At 44.5% G+C, this 19592-nt stretch overlaps 1 protein-coding gene across 1 annotated transcript in view; it reads right to left on the bottom strand.

The window, feature by feature from the left end:
- si:dkey-247m21.3 (5-hydroxytryptamine receptor 4) overlaps positions 1–17715 on the bottom strand; it is a 31603-nt gene extending 13888 nt beyond the window's left edge. Inside the window, exons 1-6 of the mRNA XM_037484207.2 lie at positions 17584–17715; positions 6125–6190; positions 5832–5999; positions 4959–5159; positions 4690–4843; positions 2254–2915 (exon numbers count right to left, since the gene is read on the bottom strand). Of these exons, the coding sequence (XP_037340104.1) occupies positions 2254–2915; positions 4690–4843; positions 4959–5159; positions 5832–5999; positions 6125–6147 (1208 nt within the window). The 5' untranslated portion in view covers positions 6148–6190; positions 17584–17715. The remainder of the gene's footprint in view (positions 1–2253; positions 2916–4689; positions 4844–4958; positions 5160–5831; positions 6000–6124; positions 6191–17583) is intronic.
- Between the last annotated feature and the right edge of the window lie 1877 nt (positions 17716–19592).

Here is a 19592-nt window from a genome sequence, read left to right as displayed (position 1 = left end):
AGGACGGAAAAAAGCACACAGACACCACGGAAATACACATTACAACAAAAGAACACTATGAGTGGAGAGGAGGCATAAGGTCAGCGAGCTTCCTCTCTACAAACGGCAGACACACACTTGCACTTGTGTCCAGGAAGCATTATATGAGTGGGTTTTCCCATGCAGGATTTTAAGAATTTCTAACTCACATCACTGCTTTTTACATACTGTGTATATATTAATTTGTCAGCTGTGTGTGTGTGTGTGTGTGTGTGTGTGTGTAAGTGCGTATGCATCTGTCTCTCTGCAGCAGAAAAGTACTTGTGCTAAAGTTACACAGTGCAGACCCAAGCAGGTCACCTCCTCCATCATCCCCACTAGAAGGAAAACACAAACACAGGCGTCGACTAAATCACCACCATTAACGTCAACAGAAAACCTGCTGTAAAATTGAAACAATGTCAGACGGTCATCGCGCTACCATTCATTATCAATTAATTAAAGATAGCCATCACTGAAATAATACTACATATTAAAACACTTAATCTATCCTCCATGAAGTTTAACACCTCAGATGACTCTAAGCTCAACAGAACTTGAGTTGGGGTTTACTTTCCGGACGGTGTCAGTTGTACTCATCGAGGGTTTGATAAGAGCAATAACTATAAAGACAATGCCGTTTCAAGTCAAAGCTTTTTCCAATTTTTGCAATAAAAAAATGTCACATGCAAAAAAGAAAAAAGGAATAAACAAGCAAATGTGTTTTGTTGATGCTGCATTTCATTGCAAATTGGAAGACGACAATTCCAAGTCAGTCTTCCTGACTTCCGATCCAAATGCAAAAGCAGTGCATCTGCTCTGGAAGCGCGGGCGCCTGCAGCAAAGTGGTGCTTGTGAAGCGGAGAAACATCACTTTGCTGCAGGCGTCCGCGCTTCCAGAGCAGATGCACCAGGACGCATTTAGCTCGGAAGCTGCCTACTTGGAGTTAACAACTTCCATCTAGCGAGGCTGGATGGATCTTGCTAGGGTTTCCGACAGAGTGCATTTTTGTCAAAGGATTTTTAGCAGGACCCCGGCACGTCGTCACAGCGGCTGTTTCATAACTCCACGAGCCAGATGCTGATTTTTCTGTCTGTTCTGGCTTATTACTCCATCCTTGTCCCCAGCTTCTACTGTAGCAGATCCGTATTGCTGCATGCTTATAAGTTAAGAAGAGTTTAAGCACTAAATACATCAACAGTGTCGAAATCTGCGCTAAAGCCTGAGAGCGTGTTCCTCTATTTGTCAGCTCACCTTGAATTACATTTCCTAATTGGACGTATGTTAAGAAAACTATATGACATAACTGATGACTTCACAATCATATTAGGAGTACACACCACACTCCAAAATGGAATGACCTGATTAAAATAAGTCCAGGAGAATTTTCCCGGACTTTTTGTTTCTTCAGAGCACCACAGCTGCTTTGGCCCTTGGATAAATATTAATAGAACAGGCACAGCCTGTTCAGATATATTATTAACGCAGTAAAGTATGACATATAAATGAGAAATTAAATAAGATGATGGCATGATGATTGACAAAACTTTATGTAGAGATGAAATCAAATCATGTTTTATTCATTTTAAATTCTTAAAAAAGGAAAAAATGTAATCCAAAACTAATCTATGTCACCAATTAGTCATTTATACTGTGATGTATAAAAATGCAGCTTTGGGCCGACTGACCTAACTTTTGACAGATCTCCATCTGAACAAAATAAAAAGATATTAAATTGGAACGAAAAAAGTCTCTGTCTGCCTCTCTGTGTTTCTTTCGAATATCTTGAGAACCGCCAGTCCAATAGTGGCTTTTTTTGTGCTCCCTTGAATTTGGTGCCATTTAGACAAACAGTTCAATAGAAGAATACTTTGACTTAAATGAAACAGCACCTTTTGTAGAAGCAGCCTTTTGATTTAGCAAATTGCATCATGTCATCCGTGGCGGGGGCTCTGCAGGTCATTGACTGCCGCTAACGTTTGCTGCTGGATGCTGGGTAAACTTATCCAAAAATATTAAAACCAAACTCAGCCACACTTCCCGCCAACGCGTCAAGGGAAGTGAACCAAACAATTACCCCCCTTACCAGCGCATTATATGGCGCTGTGGCATTGTGAAGATTAGGTTGAATGCAACACAAAAAAATGGACTTTCTTACAGCCCAGTGGCAAGGATGGGACATGAAGGACACACCCACAGAACCGGGTTCAGCCGCGCCTTTACCACGTCTTTACCTCAGGGCCATTGACGTCCCGTTGGCCGACGCAGCCGAGTACGCCCTTTGGGCGTGTCCGTAGGAGCAGCTCCTCTGCCGCGCGTACCGCTCATCGCCGCAGCAGAGGATCACCAGAAACGCCCTCCGAAAGGCCCGGTTCAGAAAGGCGTACAGGAAAGGGTTCAGCCCCGAGTTGATGTACCCGAGCCACAGCCAGGCTGTCCACAGCTGCCAGGGCACTGAGTAATGGATGAAGGGGTCCACCACGTTGGTGATGAAGAACGGCGCCCAGCACAGGCAGAAACAACCCATTATAACCGCCAGCGTCTTCGCCGCCTTGGTCTCGATGCGCATGCGGCTGTTCGCTGCGGGCGCGTGCTCCGAGGAGGACGCGCCCGCTGCCGTCCGAAGGTGGTAGTGGTCCGACGGGTCAGAGGAAGTGGAGGACCTCACGGTGACCACCGGAGTGGTCCCAAAGACGGGAGCAGAGCCGGCCCGCTGCAGGGTCTCTATCTGCCGCACGTGGGTCATGGCGGTGACGTAGATGCGCTGGTAGGCCAGGACCATGAGAGCCAACGGGACGTAGAAGGCCACGGTGGAGCAGATCAAGGCGTACGGCCGGTTCACCAGGAACACGCAGCTGGTGTCGTTGGAGCCGCCTGAGGAGCGTCTCTCCTCAATCTGGGAAGGAGACGATAGACGGAAACAAAAATAAGCAAGACGTTGGCAGAAATGTTTTTGAACTTCGAAGAGGTTAACTTTTAAGTTGAGCAGTACAAATTATCGAAACAAAAATAATACAATTCATTATTTGCTCTGCTGACACCTGCTGCTGCAATCATCATCATTTTAAATACGATTCATTCATCATAAACCAACATCTTTCTGCTCTCCCTCCCCACAGAAGCCTGTGTGGATGGTGGTTCTATCTGATGGAGGTTGTCCCTGCAGTGGTCCTGCTGTACACTTGTTCTGCTACTTGCAATTACTTGCATCATTTCTGTTGGAGGATTTGAATGTATTGTACTTTTTAACATTGTTGATTCTGTGCACATGACATCCATTGCAGTCTGTCCATCCCGGGAGAGGGATCCCTCCTCTGACGTTCTCCCTAAGGTTTCTTCCCTTTTTTTCCCCATTGAAGGGTTTTTTCATATTTTGGGGAGATTTTCCTGTGCCGATGTGAGGGTTTCGGGACAGAGGATGTTGCATGTGTACAGACTGTAAAGCCCTCTGAGGCAAATTTGTAATTTGCGATTTTGGGCTATACAAAATAAAATGAATTGAATTGAATTAAATTATTTTTTCAAACCCGGTGGAGGACACCCGGATATAAATCAAGGGATGAGAGTTGTCCTGGACATGTCTCAGGGGCACAGGGGACACAAAATCACATGCGACAATTTCTTGTCATCGTACAAGCTGGGACAGGATCTCCTAAAGAGGTTGCTGACCATGAGGAAAAACAGGCCTGAGCTTCCCAATATTATTCATTTTCCGTTTATATTGCTTCTAATTGGGCATGAAGCAAACTGAACATAAGATAGTTTGAATGAACCTCATACAATAGCTTTTGAGTAATCCTGATTTCGAAGCTAAGAGAGAGTTGAGACTCCTCACTTTCATACCAGCGTGCCCCCCTTCAGTGCGGAGCTTCACTCTGGCTTCGGTGGGAATGTTCACACCGAGCTAACACACTGCTCCGTATTGTTTAGCGTGTGTCACAACTATCGAATCAATTCTCATGGCTTTGTGAGAGAGTGAGAAGGAGAAACGATTTCTAACCACTCATTTTTTTCGGGCAACAACTAGTGTGCCATGCAATGCAAGCAACTACACACAACTGATAACCTGTATCACTAAAACCTGGCCTAAATGTGCAGACACAAGGGTTTTGTATGTGACATGTGACTTAAAGCCAGCCAGCCAACTCTTAAAAAGATTGTTGTTTTTTGGATGCTGCAGACTGACGGACGGAGAAAGCGGCAGAGTGTTTCATTAACTCGGGCTGAATAAATTCATCTATCCTCTTCTGCCTCTGGGAGTCCTGCAGCTCATTTCAAGGCAGCTACGAAATAACCTCCCCGCCAAAACATATGCGAACCAGCAAGAAAAGCTGGTTGAAGTGCAGTCAGCGCTCGCAGCAAGAGAGCCTCCACAGGAGCTGGGATTGTTTTGTGATCACTGCATTAGCGTCTCACCGTTCAAAGGATTTGAAACGTTATTAGAAACAGAGCCTATTAGGTTGGCAATGTATGCAGCATTTACCAATGCAGAAGAAAACATTGCTGTCTTGAGGCGTTTAGGAGTCATGTGAACTCTTGTTGTGATACTTAAAATATACAGTGTATTTTGTTCATGCGGTGCCGTAATAAAGTGTAATTAGAATAACAATGTAACACACGGTTGCTTTTGAGCTTTTTTGATGTCCAATCTTAGCTGCCCGAGGACTCACAATGTCCTCGATGCCGATGGCGTTCCAGCTTTGCATGATGGGTAGAAAGGAGATGAATGTTGGGATGAGCCAGCAGCCACTGAGCATCCCCGCCACTCTGACCGGGGTCATCTTGTGTCTGTAGACAAGCGGCTGGCAGCAGATAGCGTAATACCTGGAGTAAGACACACACACACACACACACACACATGGTGTACACCAGAAAGCCTTTGAATGGGGTTCAAATCCCCCTCGTTCATCTCATGCTTTGAACACGCAAACACACAGACCTGTCCAGCGCAATGCAGCACAGGTGCAATATGGACGCTGTGGTCAACAGGACGTCCAGAGACGTCCGGACCAGACAGAAGATCTCTCCGTACCGCCACTCTCCGGTGGTCAGCTCGATCGCAGCGAAGGGCATCACCAACAGCGCCACCAGCAGGTCGGCAAACGCCAGCGACACGATGAAGTAGTTGGTCTTCTTCTTCCTGGGAGGAACGAGACGGCATTAAAAATCCCCAGATGTTAGTGGGGCACTTCGTTGTACTGTGCCATCGTGTCGCACATGACTGTGATGAGCTTGCACCTCTGACCTATAAAGGTGCTTCCAGTCAGTATGACTTATCCGAAATATGAAGCGAAAGGCAAGTGTCCTGTTTTGCAATTTTTTGAAAGAAGTTTGCCTGTTTCTAGCATTGAGGATTTCTTTCAAATGAAATGCATTTCCAACATATTTGTCTATAGTTCAAAAGCAGCAAGAGTTTTGTGGATATGCAAAATATGACCCAGGTATGCTACCAATATATCTGTCCAATCAGACACTTTATTTTCTCTGCAGTGGGACTGCTTAGACATTTAATGGGTTTGTTCCAAAGAAAGTGTCAGTTTCCCCACAATGGATTACAAAATACATGTGTGATTTCAGTACAAATAGCAGTAAGTAGTAACATACTGCCCTGGCTTTGTTTCTTTAATTGTCTTTTCCTCATTAATGTCAAATCTGACTTTAACATTGAACATTGCAGCCCAACATCTAAGGTGGATTGTGTGGCAGTTTGTTCAGCAGACCGAGTAAACACTGTTTATTTTACTGAGGCGTTAAAGTCAGAGTGGAACACTGTTACTGTTGAGTTACTTACTATTAGAAATAACAGGCTCACCTTAAATGTCTATCCTTGCAGAGTGCCACCATGACCAGCAGGTTACCAAACACTGTCATGATGATAATAACGGAGAGAAAGAGGATCAGAACAATTGTCTCCAGCAAGCTAAGAAACTCCTGTTTCTGTTGTTCCTCCGTTTCTCTGTGTATTACGTCATCCAACAAACTGCAAAAAAAAAACAATACAAATTTTAAAAACTGTGAGTTGCTTGTGGAAGTGGTGTAATTTTATTTTTTATAGTTGTAATTATTTAGCTTTAAGTTGTGTAACAGGTTAAAGTGATAACTTACTGTTGAGGGGATGTTGTGTCCATCACTGGTCAGAGAGGATAGTCCTCATCACCCTATGCTCTGGCCCTGTTGACACACACACACACACACACACATACATATACACACTTGAAGTGAGTCTGCAATCTAGTAGCCAGCATGCGTGTACAGACTGGTTACATTTATTTTTGTTTGACTCTCTATATTTGTACCTCAAAAAAGGAACTAGATCACACATGTCATATTTAGAAGACAAAAGGGTTACAACAGGCCACAGCTGTCGCTGCCAGATTCCACGAGCATGTTAGTTTGTCTTTATAATGCAACAATAATACCATGATTTAGCAAGTAACACAGGGGGGGATTCTCCTTTCTTACCCCCCCCGTCAAAGGAGGTCAAAGGTCAGATATTAGCTACAGAACAGCACCCCTGGGACTGGTGGGGATTCAGCAGATCTTGGAACAGTCTGCCTGACCCAGCAGGCAACATCTCTATTTTACAACAGCCTGAGATATCGAGAGGCCATTAACTTCACAATGACTCTGGGTCATTAGGACCCTGTGTGGCTTTTCCATTCTGACAAATCCAAATCATCTAGTTTGTGTTGGAATCTACTCCAAAAGAACACATGTTTTTTATTATGACATTTCGTTCTTCTTTGTTTTAGTCAAGCAATTTCGGTCTCATAGTCGACTCTGTGTGGACTTCTAGCTGTTAGCGCCTGATGAAGCGCCAGCCAGGATCCTTCAGGCGATGTTCAATGAGGAAGTGGCTTGAACTGGCATTCTTTGCGATAGCCATCAGGGGCGTGTGAAGAAACAGAATCATAAAAGCGTTCTAATTGGCAATAAGCTGCCTGTCAGCGTAGGCCCGAGCCGGGGACCAGGGGGGACCAGGGGGCTTCCAGACGCGGACTCATCCAATCCCTGAGCAGAATGTATTGAGGATGTTTGGATATGAATGATGTGATTACGTCACGTTTAACAGTGTGGAGGCTCTATTCAATTGAATCATTTCGTTTTTGATTCGCATTGTGACTTTTTTTATAGTATCAACATCTTTTTCTTTTAATTAAACCTCTTTGGCGTTATTTTAATGAGGAACCTCGGGCCAGAGGGGCTACTATTAAAGAGCATAAGTGTGTCTGATGGAATTTTGCATCACCTGATGATAGTGCTAGACAAAATATTACAAGGCTAAAAAAAATTGGGCTCAGGGGCCCATGACCTATCACCTATCAATATTCACATAAATACATTAAGTAGTTGTTAAAGATTGAAGAATGAATTGCTTTGTGGTGGCTCTAGAAGAAAGTCAAAGACTCTCAAAGTCATTTGAAGTTATCACTAGGAAAACCTATCCTATCAAATTGAATGGCAATCCATCTAATAGTTAGAGTGTGGCCTGTTCGATTCACTTATTTGCCAACAGGACGGATGGAAATGAGTGCTGGGCACGTTGCTTATTGGATGCACGTGTTATTATTGGATGAACAAACACCTTCAACGCATTGTTTATTAGTCATCATAATTCATCAAGTCTGAGGTTGACTGGATCTAAAAACACATACAAACACTCCACGGGTCACAGGGAGTTGGCCTTCGGTTGGGCGTTGCCACACATCCCGACCAATGAGAGTATTTGGGGGCGGGTCTAAGATTCTGCAACTCAGATGAACCAAAACAGAAAAGAACTGGTGGAGAAATGGAGAACGATAGCGATCTTGTGTCTGGACCTTTCAATTTTACATCGTTTTCAGGCGGCGAGTCGATTAAACCAAACACACAACTGTTGTGTTTCAAATACACACAAGATGTGAGAACAAACTGCTCTTAAATGTGACCCAGCCATGCTGTTCTATCCCAGGGTTGTTCTCCCCACCTAAATTGCCCCTGTTCCCTACATGCACTGTTTCTTATAAACATCGATAAGCATTATGAACATTATCAATGTACCAACATACATATAAAACAAGTACTCAACAGAGACTGTTTATGTTGCTCCCTGATAAAAGTAAAATGCCAGTACTTATTCAGAAAAAAATGAAAATGGTTTTATAAATACTAACTTGCTGTTGTTGGGAAGGTGCCTGTTATTATGTAACTCGTTTTGCTATAAATAAAAAAAAAACTTGATCAAATGTTAGCTTTGGTTTTACTGAGTACAGCTGTTGTTTGCATAAATAAAAGTGCACGATACCCTACTTTCAAATTATACGATTAAAAACAATTAACAGAATGTAATTAAATGTGAATCATTGCTCAGCATTATTAAACACACATTTATTATAAAAATGCATTTCACCAAGATGCAAGCAGGAACTGAAGGCTGTCTTTCATGTTTGCATAGTACTTGAATGAGAGGGTTTGTCAAAAGGGTTGAAAATGTCTCTGAGTCATGGTCCTTTTATAGTATGTATCTTTTCTTGACAGCAGAAAACCACTCATCAGTGCAGTTGTAGATGCATTATCAGCTTTAAGTACCAATTACAACATCTGCTTTCTATGGCGTTTTATGACGACAGTCTTGCCTTATCTCCATGGTCAACATCATCTGACAGACTGTGACAGCCGGCGATCCTGTCAACAGCTACTTCCTGCACGCAGATAACAGATTCCAGTTTGTCACGTCTAGTGCAGTAATTCTCAATCCTCTCACCTGGTGTCATTGCAATGTTTGCTGAATTCTGTATCGTGTTCTTATACAATTATGCATCAATCTTGGCATCGGACCACTTGACCTGTCTCAGGATAACCTGTTAGAGTAAGGGTCAGCCAGACTGGTCTCAATTTGAGACAAAGAAGGTTGCAAACCGCTGACCTAAACTACGGCTTTTTAGTTCCGACTTTTCCCTTACAGAGTATAACCATCAATGGATTGTGAGTTTGAGGGTTGCCCCTCCCATTTCTACACTGTCGTCCATCAAACAAAGGCAAATACTCAAGCAAAATAAAGAGAGTTTGAGAAAGTATTTCAAATCCTGCTTTCTTCCACACTCAATACATTTTTCCTACAAAATCTAACAAGCACTAATTTGAAGCAGACTGAGGCTTTTAGGGGCCCCTGACCTGTCAGGCACCTGGCCACTAAAGCCACATCCATGAGTAGGAAAAAAAGAAAACACTGATTACACACACAGCAAATATAATCAAATGTCAAGTAGTGCGCAGGAATAATTCCGCTCAACAATGGTGCACGGATCGGATTGTTAAACCTGTTCTCATTACGACATGATGAGAGTAAACCATGACTGATTACTTTGCATTTCAAATGGTCCACAGAGGGAACTGGAATGATATCCGCTAACACACAGAAATCATTACTGGACAAAAAAAAACTAACACTACCCACCCTCGTAATCGTTGCTCACTCACTTACTCACACATAGGGATCTAGGGAACGAGAAAATATTTTCTCAATCTGAAATTCAACAATAGGAAAAAAAGAGCAGAGTAAGGAGGGTGCAGAGCCGGCCTCTGACAGAGTGCTGCAGTTCTCTTGTGTGATGTGCGTCCAGGGAGGCGTGTTTTCACAGCTCATCGTGTCCATTTCAAAACGGCCTGACGCCGCTGCATAGAACAGAATGACCTCTGCAGAGACTCGTGGCTTTTGGACTATTTTTGTCCTTCGTAGCCGACCATTATTGTCATTATTACTATTCAATGAAAATGCTTTGATTGTATCTGGTTTTTCCCCATCATTTAAAAAGAAATCGTTATTGATTTGGGCCAAAACGGAAATAAGACTTGAGACAATTTTGCAGCATTGTGAGACTACTTACCGAGTCGGATGTGCGTAGAGCTAAATGCTAATGTCAACGATAACATGGCAATGTTCAGCAAGCAATGTTTAACATGTGGCTATCGTCGTGGTTAGGACTAAACGCAGCACACATTTGAGGCTGTTGGGGATGTCAAGTATTTGGTCATATACCCAAATATTGGAATAAGAATTCAATTCTGACTCGACGATGGCACTAAGCAACAAGTCAAAAGAATCAAGAAAAGAAAAATCAGTCCACATCTGAGACATTGAAACCTTTAAACGTCTGAAGATAGATACCCGGATGCATAGATGGATGGAAAGATAGATAGATAGATAGATAGATAGATAGATAGATAGATAGATAGATAGATAGATAGATAGATAGATAGATAGATAGATAGATAGATAGATAGATAGATAGATAGATAGATAGATAGATAGATAGATAGATAGATAGATAGATAGATAGATAGATAGATAGATAGATAGATAGATAGATAGATAGATAGATAGATAGATAGATAGATAGATGATGCTTTATACCTGGGAGAGCAATACTGTTCTGTATAAAATCCATTTCCAAATTCATAAATCACTAGAAATATATCGTTATTCTTTGTGCCACACACAAACAAGTAAATGAAATCATCTCCAACTCTCCAGTCACTTGCTTTCTGCCAGGTGGGAAGTACTTCTCACTTAATCTCACACCTCAGATTGTGAGAGGGCTGAACTGTGTGTAAGTGTGTTTATATGCACATATTTTTGTTTATACGTGGAGGAGGAGCCTCTGGTTCTGTTGCCACAGAGACTGAGAGGTCTAATGCTCAGCGAACAGTCATACTGTAATTTTAATTGTTTGAATAAAGAAGCTCTTTAAAACTGCCAGGGTGGGCGATTTCTCCTGAGCATGTGCTGTAGTGACTAGCTGCTGATCAGCGCAAAAATATCATTATTTAGGTTGAAAGATGACCATGATGTGAGAAAATAATCAAAAATCTCATGAAAAACCATGAGCCATGAGTGAATTGATCTAACTTACCTGTGTAAGTCAGATGTAGTTTATTGGACACTGTTGCAGTGGGTGACATGTTCCTTCAATATGATCCCAATTCCGAATACACCAGCCTGAGGCCAATACTTGGTGGGCTGTATAGTAAGAAAATATATTTCTCACACCACCCAGAGTCAACATACTACAATGTATTCAGAACGCACTTCATAGTTAATTTTGCGTCGTGAAAAGTAGTGTGAATATTAATGTTAAGTAATAATGTGAATGTTAAGTAATAATCTTATTACTAACACAGCCTCTTTTTCTTCTGCAATGAATCTACCACTTGGTGACACTTGCTCATTTTTTTTTTTTTAGATCTGTGTTTTTTATGACCAATAAACATTTGCCAATGAATAGTGCAGATTAACACTCACTGATGAAAGGCTGGTATCTCCATATGTTAAGACCTGCAGACGACACTGAACGCCAACCTTCTTTTTCCAAATGGACTTGGAGCCTCCCACAGAAGCCCAGTTATTGTTGTTTAAGGATCCCGTTTGTCCTGTGTGGATTATGTGTGTCTTTAGAGAGTCATCCAATCCGCCTGCACATCACGGCAATATTTAGGAATGAACTATCAGTGAAAACTAAAAACAATCTGAGCTTGTAACTCGAGAAACATTTTAAAACTGATGTCAAATTGCAATATAAATCAGGAGAGATGCATCACACACACACACACACACACACATACATACACACACACACACACAGCGAGGCTCTTCACCTCAATTGACTTGGAGATAACCGATGCATTTTGGCACCATTTTTACAACTTTGTATCTGCAAAACAGAAAGCAGAATCCTTGTCAGTCTAACTCAGCAATGATCAGCCAAGAAAACACCATCGTGTCCCTCTCTCTCTCACACACACACACACACACACACACACTCACTAAGCCAATGAGTTGTGATTCTCTAATACTACGTTAACTGAAAGCAGCAGCAGGAAACCAAGGAACTGGAGGAGTGATTAAAGTGTACTGTTTGCTCGACAATCAAGAGGCTTGCGACACAATTCAAAACCATCAAATAACAGCACACAAACACGTTATCTCCACTGCAACCAATAGACCATTTATTCCAGAATCTGCGGAGGACAGAGCACAGAGCATGTGCTAAATGTCACTAAGAACCTCAGTTTTTCCTTATAATTTCCCAGATCCTTTGTTTGTTTTGTGTCGCTATCACTTTATCACATAATGTTGCTGTGTTTTCTTCACTGTTTGTTTGACTACGTCACTGAAACTTCACCTGTCAAACCAACGCCTGCTACATGGTTTGCTATTCATGGTCTATAAGGTGTCTACTGATAGTGCTTGTGCTAGCACTGCTCATTCTATCCAAGCTCACGCCCGGTACAGTTGATAAAACATGTTATAAATAGGCATATTAAAGTAATATGTTTTTCTTCTTAGAAGCTTTCTTCAATGACAGCAGCAACCTTAAACGTACAGCTTGCTCTGCATAAAACATGCATTAGTTGCTGTCATGGCAGATTGTGTTAAACAACCTCTGCTGGGAATTAACTCGTTATCTCAAAACCAGGGTCACATGTAGGAGAAAAGGAAGATTTGGGATGAAATAGTTATGGGACTTTTGCTCTACTGGCTGGCTTTGGGTCTATTTTCAGTCCACATGAACTTTGTGGATGTGGCATGTGATGTGCAAACAGCATGGGTAATCTGGTGGGTCAGTCTGTGTAACAAGTGGTTAAATAACTTGCCAGCATCTGGAGACATTTTTTTATCTAGTTTAAAGACCACATTTGGCGGCTGAAATGAAGATTACTGAATTCAAGCATTCAGTGCAGCTGTAGTTTCATCTAGTTATATAACATCATCAAAAAGACAGTTCCAAAGGGATCTTGCCGTTACAAATAATTCAAACGTGGTCATGAATGTAAAACAAAAAATGTACCGTATGTTTGCTTCTTGAAGACCAATACCACTAATTAGACTAATTATCAATAATGCATAAGTCCCCCTTGATTGATGACACCATGGTGGAGTGTTTAGCACAAGAGCCTTTTTGGAATTTTGGAAGTATATATAATACAGACCATATCTGAGTGTGAACAAAGATATTGTATTTTCTTAATATGGACCTCAGGAAGGGCAGTTGTTACCACGGTAACCACTAAAAGTGAATCCAAATAAAAAACAACTAAAAGAATCTACAAGATCCAGTCAAAAATCGACTGTACACCTGCTGTGCTAAAGAATGAATCTGCTGCGGCCTTAGCGTTGAACAAAACCTTAAACCCGACCTCCGATCAATGATCTCGCCTGTCGTTACAGAATATTAAAAACCACTTTGTGTCTCCTCGTTTGAAGAGGCGCCTGTTTTTCCATGCGCTCACTGGGACGCACCGAATCGCACACGCGGCTGGAGCAGCATGCAGCTGTGCGTGGATGCAGCGCGTCCTCTGAATAAAGCTCTGTGGCCGAGGGTAATGGCTTGTGAGCAGGTAATTGAGTGCGCTGGGCTCGTCACAACAAGGGTGCCAGCTCACCAGATGCAGGGGGTAAACGGGGAATGACTGTGGAATGGAAGCACACACACACACACACACACACACACACATACACATACACACAGTTATGTGTGCTCGAAAGGGAAGACCGACAGATTGTGGAAATAGAGCCTCAACATCTCCCACTGTGTGCATCCCCATGGATTCACTTGGGACCTGATCGCTTCTCCGCTGTCTCATTGCACCACTGTCAACACTGATATCTCTTTTTGCCCAAGCGCTGCTGGGAAACTAGGCACAGATGCAATTACATGCTAACTAATTACAAAAAGAACAAAATGAAGAGCAAAAGGCGTTGTTGGCAAAAAGATTAGCCGATAAATCAAACAATATTGATAATAAAAACAACGGCTGGTTAAAACATGAAGCTTTTAACGACCACTTTTCTTTTCAACACATACAATTCTTGAAGCTTCTTGTCTAACGCAAGTTTATAGAACAGTAATTCTATCTTAAAGAGATTAAGGTTTTAGTTTTCCCTTCTGCACTCGATGACAGACGAGTCCCAGCCGTGACAGCGACGCTGGCTTCGCCTCCAACTTTGTGAGTCTTTGTGTGTGCGTGTGTGTGTCATCTCGACATAACGCACTACCAGACGTTTCAAATACTCTGACAGGTTTTCATATGTCCGTGGACCGTGGACATATTCTGTCAACGCGGTGGCGCTGCATCGGGGGAAAGATTCGGTTTGCAGAACTTTACAGAGGAGTGTTTGGATAAAAACAGAGGCAGAGCTCAAAGATGGCGCGGGTGGAGAAAGGGGCCGCAAAGTGGTGAAGGCTTCAAGATGCTCCGCACTGCTGGTGCATTGAAATGAGAAATCTTTCTCGGGGAGTTGTGGTGAATTTTACGAGGGCACAATGAGGGGTCTCTGGTAAGCCAGGGGCCGAACACGTAGACGGACATGTTTCTTTGGGTGAAGCGATGAATATGATGAATAATGCCTCCTAGACCTGGGAATCAGGCTAATGAGTTGGTGTTGGTGCAGACGGACTAAAATTAGCCCGGAGGCGGTGGCTCTCTCTCCCAAATGTCTACAGGGAGGGGATAATAAGGACGGGACAGTGCAGGGACGGGAAGTTGACGGTTACTGGTGAATGCAATGACCAGGGCTCTTTTCTCTCGTAAATAAACCGTTTGACCTTCATTCGCCTGTGGCAGGTTACTTGAGTGCATTCAACGTCTCTCAACACCAGTGGGTTTCTTCTCCTAATTAATTTACTGATGTTTTATAGCCGGAAAGTGGCTTTTGGTCTCCTCATGGCTTCCAGCCATTGATGGGATGGTGCCTTGCTTAGCCTTACAATGTCTGCAAGAGTTGAGATGATCAAAATCAGATTAACGTTCTGCCCTGATACGACGTATTGTGTGATGAATGACCTAATAACGCGGAATAACCATGACTTCTTGTTTTTACAAATTTCCTTTTATTTATTTTGCTTGTTTCTCAGATGTTGCAGCGGTTACACACTTGGGACTTTTTTTCCCTGGGAAAAGATTCATGGGAAAATGGGCGATGATCTGTTTGTTCTTATAATAAAGCTAAATAGGAAAAACGTGTGTTTTTTAAGGACTACACAGTGCGGCCTCCATGCAATATCTTGTGTACCTTTAGACAAGCCAAAAAGATGTTGGCAAGCTAATGCTGGTTAAATCATTGAGAAAAGGAGACATGGATTTGAACAATTGCCTTGGAAATTTCTATTGGAAGATACAAAACACCACATCTCATGTGATAGCTTAGATACACGCCAGTCAAGGATCTCTTCTTAATATCTGTTGTACAACTTCAGGTGAACAATCCAAACACGGGAAGAGGGATCAGCGAGTGATCTACTATCCACTTTTGCTGATACATATTTCATCCAAACTTGCCTCATCCTTCAGTGACACAACATGTTGGAAGTTCCCTCTGTTCACTACAACGGGTTTGAGTCGGAGACTGACCATCTCAACGTTTGTTTTCAGTCAAATGAGTGTTGAAATGAGGGCATCATTGGATGTTTCCTGCAACTTCCCCCTGCTCTTTACACCTTTACCTGCTAGAAAACGACTGGCAATGTACATCTACTTTGCACATTATGCTCTTTTTTATCAACTTCTCACTCTTTCTCTATCCCTCTCTTTATCTCGTCCAAACAGCACAATTATACTATGTATATGGGCTGATATGTTTACAGTCAATTAAAAGATATAGAAATATAGGCAGCAGCCGCCTGTCCCCCATGGGGGGCATTTGCATCCATGGCGGCTTGTGTATTGGTGTGTGCTTAAGGACCTTTGAGGATACAGTGATAAGTGAGAGTGTGCAGTTTATGTTCCTCGTGGATAAACAACACTGGAATAAAGCACCAACAATGCTGGAACTCCAGCATGTCACCAAGGAAATGTCAGCAGTCAGTTTACTTTGTTCGGGATAATTGAACAACTGGGACCAGTCATGTGGCAAACAACTTTTGAGACGTCAACGTGAAGGAAACTCTTGCTAATTGTCCCATGAGGTTCTAGCAGGTCAACAGAGCCAAGACACAGAGACACTAATTTATTTATAGCATTTAGCTGTCAGGTCTACCACAAGATAATAGTCTTTAAAAATCTTTAAATGGTTTGGAAAGCTGCAGGTATAGTCTCAACCAAAACTAGATTACATCAGTTTAAGTTTGAATGTATTGACTCGTTGTCGGCTCAGACTTGATGGCTTTTGATGAGTTCCAACGTTAAACTGTATAATGGGCCCGTCCCTTACTTTTCCTCTCATGCTCCCTCCAGGTCTAACCTGCCTGCACATATCAGGTAGACATCTGTTTCCCTTTCATTCAAATTAACTGTTTAATTATTTGCTCAACATAACAAAGTGTGTCATTTATTTCTAGTATATATAGTCATTGTTTGCCCTGCCAATGAGAGTAATGTAAATTGAAAGTCACTGCATCTCAAAAACCCTTTATTCACTCTCTCTCTCTCTTTCTCTCTCTCGTTCTCTTGTCTAATTTTGGCTGGCCAATCGTGGGACTTTCTCCCTCTCTGATACAACCTGGATCTCTGTCCTTTAGGGAGATTCATCCTCATTCATCTCACTCCCTCTTAGTCTGTGCTTGCTTTCCATCCGTGTGAATGATGTGGTTCAGTTTGGCTTCCTGTGTGTTCGTGCAGCCTATCCTGTCCTTGCAGGTTTCCATGGCAGAGAGGAGGCTGTGGCGACACCTGGAAGCTGTGTAGCATCATCCTGCATCCAATTTTACATTTGTCATTTGAATAGTCTCTGTAATTGTATCAGGTTGGTTAATGAGTGCACACAACATACAAATTAACTTGACTGACTGACTTGTGCTGAGTTTAACAAGACACTCCTCCTATACTGTGTGTTTACCCATCCATACTCTTAGGTGGACACACCTCTCATAAAATAGGTGATAAGATCTAAAGTTCAGCAAGAGCACCTATTCTTAGCCTAAACTTCTTTGCGTTAATCAACTAATTTTCCTTTAAAGCTGATCAACATATGTACATGTTGCTCCCTATATTGCTGCAGGAATTGCAGTTTTGGCCCATATACATTTAGTTCCATCGTGTGGCTCGAGGGTTTTAACAAATAGTAATAATTTAAAAAAGTGATGACATCAGGGACATAAGCTAATTTAACAATGTTTATTTTGAATCTTCTTAGTGGCGAAACCCTATAACTTTAAATGTTCATCAAAGGAAGCTCAAACAGCTTGTGTGTGTGTGTGTGTGTGTGTGTGTGTGTGTGTGTGTGTGTGTGTGTGTGTGTGTGTGTGTGAATGACAATTCATTAAACTGTGAAAAATAATAGTCAAATTGATGCATTTGATGACTGCATAAACAGGGAGGGGGAGGATGGAAAGGAGATGAAACCACTTCTCACACCTGCATTCCACTTCAGCGACAGTAATGTGATCAGAAGAAATGTCAAACCTTTGGCAACAATAAACAGTGAACTGTCTCTTTCACGTTCAGAGAAAACCTTAATTCAATTTGAAAGTTTAAATTTAAATTAATTAGTTAATTAATCACCATTGTCTGGAAAGCAGTTTGATTATTTGTAGCTTCCTTCATGCCCTTACAAACTTTTCAAACGAGAATAGATGCGACCTGCTCACCTGTGCCGGGCTCCCCGCCTCCCCTCCTCCGATCCAGGCGCCCCGCTGGGTGCCGGCGGCTCCCATATCACGGGTGGAAAGAGGGACAAAAGAAAAGCGAAACCGCAACGCTTACTCCGGGAGTCCGATCCGCACAAGTGAGGAAAGGAGTGACACTGGACGTCAGTCCGTCTTGTGCCATAAAAGAGAGAGAGAGAGAGAGAGAGAGAGAGAGAGAGAGAGAGAGAGAGAGAGAGAGAGAGAGAGAGATGGATGCTGCCATCCTGTGGCTGTTCCACAATCACACTTTGACGGACTGAAACCGATCCCTCTAATGTATTAATATTCGGTTTTTCCACACTGTTGATGGGATGTATTGCTGAAGTTGATATTTATGCCGACGGTCTGGAACACAAAATTATGTTTTGGGGTTTTCATTCTGCAAATGGCTTGACATAATATTCATTTAATGATAGCTTGTAATGAAGAACTGCTTTTCCTTTTTTTCTTACATCACTAAGCCATCCAGCAGATACCTGTTACCATCTGCCTTTAGCACTTGGTGTCACGGTTTGGGTCTGCGTGTCTTATTTTGTAGCTTTCTTGTGTCTCGTGTCTCTGGGTAACTTCACTTCCTGTCCTGTGATTGCCTGATTGCTTCCACCTGTGTCCAATCACCTGCACCTCCCTTGTGTATTTAAGCCCTGTGTGCCAGTTGTCCTTTGTCGCGTCATTGTCTACGTCAGTTGCCGTTGGTGCACGTTCGTCTGTTTGGTGAGTCTTATGTTTTGGAATAAAGAGCACGTCTGGAACTCCTGCGTTTGAGTCCTCCCTTCCGCCTGCACCAGCATCCTATTCTGACAGAATGACGCGACCACAAAGGGACTCAGCAGGATTCAATTTTGTGAACCCGTTTTTGGGAACCCGTCTGGCCCTCGGCGGTCCCCGCAGCGTGCAGCAGGCTGCCAGGCGTAACGCCGACCCCGGCTCGCCAGCAGGCTCCGGGTGGCGTTCCGGTCGACGCCCTCGCCGCTGTCCAGACACCGCTTGGGACTCGCAGTGGGAGGCCAGCGCCCAGCCTCCAGTCCTCAGCGAACGCGGGGAGCAGGTGCTGGAGCTGGCCGCCCTCCTCCAGGCCAGGTACGATCCCCACGTCCTGGACCTCCGAGTTCGGCGGAAGCAACACCGCCCCAGACGCCCGTCAGCGCCCGTGCCGGCCCCCAGACGCCCGTCAGCGCCCGTGCCGGCCCCCAGACGCCCGTCAGCGCCCGTGCCGGTCCCCAGACGCCCGTCAGCGCCCGTGCCGGCCCCCAGACGCCCGTCAGCGCCCGTGCCGGCCCCCAGACGCCCGTCAGCGCCCGTCCCGGCCCCCAGACGCCCGTCAGCGCCCGTCCCGGCCCCCAGACGCCCGTCATCGCCCGTCCCGGCCCCCAGACGCCCGTCAGCGCCCGTCCCTGCGCCGAGACGCCCGTCAGCGCCCGTCCCTGCGCCGAGACGCCCGTCAGCGCCCGTTCCTGCGCCGAGACGCCCGTCAGCGCCCGTTCCTGCGCCGAGACGCCCGTCAGCGCCCGTTCCGGCCCCCAGACGCCCGTCAGCGCCCGTTCCGGCCCCCAGACGCCCGTCAGCGCCCGTTCCGGCCCCCAGACGCCCGTCAGCGCCCGTTCCGGCCCCGAGAACCACGCCCCCGCCCGTTCCTGCCCCGAGAACCACGCCCCCGCCCGTTCCTGCCCCGAGAACCACGCCCCCGCCCGTCCCGGCCCCGCGGCGCCTGACCATGAGCCCTCCCTCCCACCCTCTTGGGACCGCCTGGAAGTCGGTCCTTGAAGGGGGGTTGGGGTCAGGGGTTGGCCCGGAGCCCCACGCCATGCAGCCGGAGCCGCACAGCTCGGCGCCCCCCGCCACTACGACGCCGGAGCCGCACAGCTCGGCGCCCCCTGCCACTACGACGCCGGAGCCGCACAGCTCGGCGCCCCCCGCCACTACGACGCCGGAGCCGCACAGCTCGGCGCCCCCCGCCACTACGACGCCGC

Source organism: Pungitius pungitius, chromosome 18, assembly GCF_949316345.1.
Source record: "Pungitius pungitius chromosome 18, fPunPun2.1, whole genome shotgun sequence".
NCBI lineage: Eukaryota > Metazoa > Chordata > Actinopteri > Perciformes > Gasterosteidae > Pungitius > Pungitius pungitius.
The sequence above is the reverse complement of the archived record's forward strand: the minus strand, read 5'-3'. Positions and strand labels throughout refer to the sequence as shown.